Below are 1,645 nucleotides of genomic sequence, written 5' to 3'. Positions count from 1 at the left end.
AATGACCCCGTCATTTATCATCAAGGCCGGCCTGCCATCGAAGGCCTTTTTAGTTCACCCTGACGGCCGGTAGGTTCGCTACGGTTCTGTTTCTTTTTCTTAGGTGCTCCGTTTTCTTCTATTACATATTTTGTGGTTTTAATGGTATTATAAATGAATTTATGAATTCATATTTGATATCAATATTTTTACCTTAAAAATTATTTTGGTTATTTGTCACAGATATATTAATTATAATACTTTATTACAAGATACCCTCTATAATCAAAGTGAAATGACCTCGTCATTTATCATCAAGACCTTTTTAGTTCAACCTGACGGCCGGTAGGTGCGCTACGCCTGTTTCTCTCTATTTCTTCGAAGCTTCGTTTTCTTCTATTATATGTTTTAATTGTTTTGTGTATTCTATTACATGTTTTGTGATTCAGTTTATTCAGAAACTAATTAGTAATTTATATGCTAGAAACGGAAATTATAAATTAAATATATATACCTATAATGGCAGGGAGTCGCTTAGAAAAAATTGGCACTATTTTTACAAGGTAAAAGTAAAACGGTCATTTTTTTTACCTACTTATATAGTTTTCATAGAAATTCAGGTTTACTTCAGTCTACAGCCTTAAAATGGGAAGATCGTCCGTTGTGGTATGATGTGTATGCAACATTTCCGCCATTAGACATACCAAAAATTAAAAGGCCCGAGCTGAATATTAAATTGAGGCACATATTTTACGAAGAAGATAAAGTTAGATCGTAAGTTTTATAATTATCAAAATTAACAATTTACATCATATAGATTTATAAATTAGTAACTTAAAATAGACAATTTTCAGAGTAGGTATATAAACAAACAATTTTTTCTGTCACTCATACCCATTGAGATTAGGGGCATTATATTAAGGAAATAATTATTTTTAACCATAAATTTAAAGCACTTCATGGTATCAAATTGATTTTATAGGTCAGGTCAGTTATTAACTTTGTGGATACACGTATCCACAAATTAATGTGAAAAAATCCATAGAAGTCATAACATAACTAAAAAATCTGTAAAAAAGTCTTTAAAAATTAAACAAGAATTTCTTGGAAATTATTCATTTTCCTCCTTCCGAGATTAACAACTATTAGCTTATAAAACCGGCGATATTAATAAACAGCCTTGTTTTATTTACTTGAGATCTCAGTTAATCTCACGTAGGTAATTGGAACAGCATTCACAATAGCGGAGATCTCAGGTAAATAAAATTTGGTTAATTCGTTAGCTACCTACGTCACAGATTATAATTACACATCAAAGTGTCTATAACACACAGTCTGAGATTTACCCCAGATGGTCTAAACTCTTAACTGTACGCAATATCAAGAATTAAACCAAACTAAACATTTGATTTATTACACATTTTATTTTTGACTTGTGTGACAATACAAAAAACATATCAAATTCATGTTTTACAAGTTACTTTGTAAAGGAACATGAAATTAAAAACGAATTTTATTTCAACAATAGTCTTCTTAAAAATATGCAGAGAAAGCCAAAATAGGATTTAAAAAGTTTCATTGTCTGCCTTCAATTGGAGGCAAGTTTGGTGTTAACATCTAGCTAGATTTGTTTTGTTCTTTTCTAATTGTAACAGATTAAATGACA

General features: G+C 30.0%; 1 protein-coding gene across 1 annotated transcript; it reads left to right on the top strand.

The window, feature by feature from the left end:
* Positions 1-393: 393 nt before the first annotated feature.
* On the top strand, positions 394-1,071 carry LOC108913389 (28S ribosomal protein S23, mitochondrial). The gene is made up of 2 exons (XM_018718940.2): positions 394-542; positions 592-1,071. The coding sequence occupies exons 1-2, from the start codon at positions 499-501 to the stop codon at positions 755-757; spliced, it is 210 nt and encodes a 69-aa protein (XP_018574456.1). The 5' UTR covers positions 394-498; the 3' UTR covers positions 758-1,071.
* Positions 1,072-1,645: the final 574 nt, after the last annotated feature.

Source organism: Anoplophora glabripennis, unplaced genomic scaffold, assembly GCF_000390285.2.
Source record: "Anoplophora glabripennis isolate ALB-LARVAE unplaced genomic scaffold, Agla_2.0 scaffold1128, whole genome shotgun sequence".
Taxonomy (NCBI): Eukaryota; Metazoa; Arthropoda; class Insecta; order Coleoptera; family Cerambycidae; genus Anoplophora; species Anoplophora glabripennis.
This window is presented reverse-complemented; position numbering and strand designations above follow the sequence as displayed.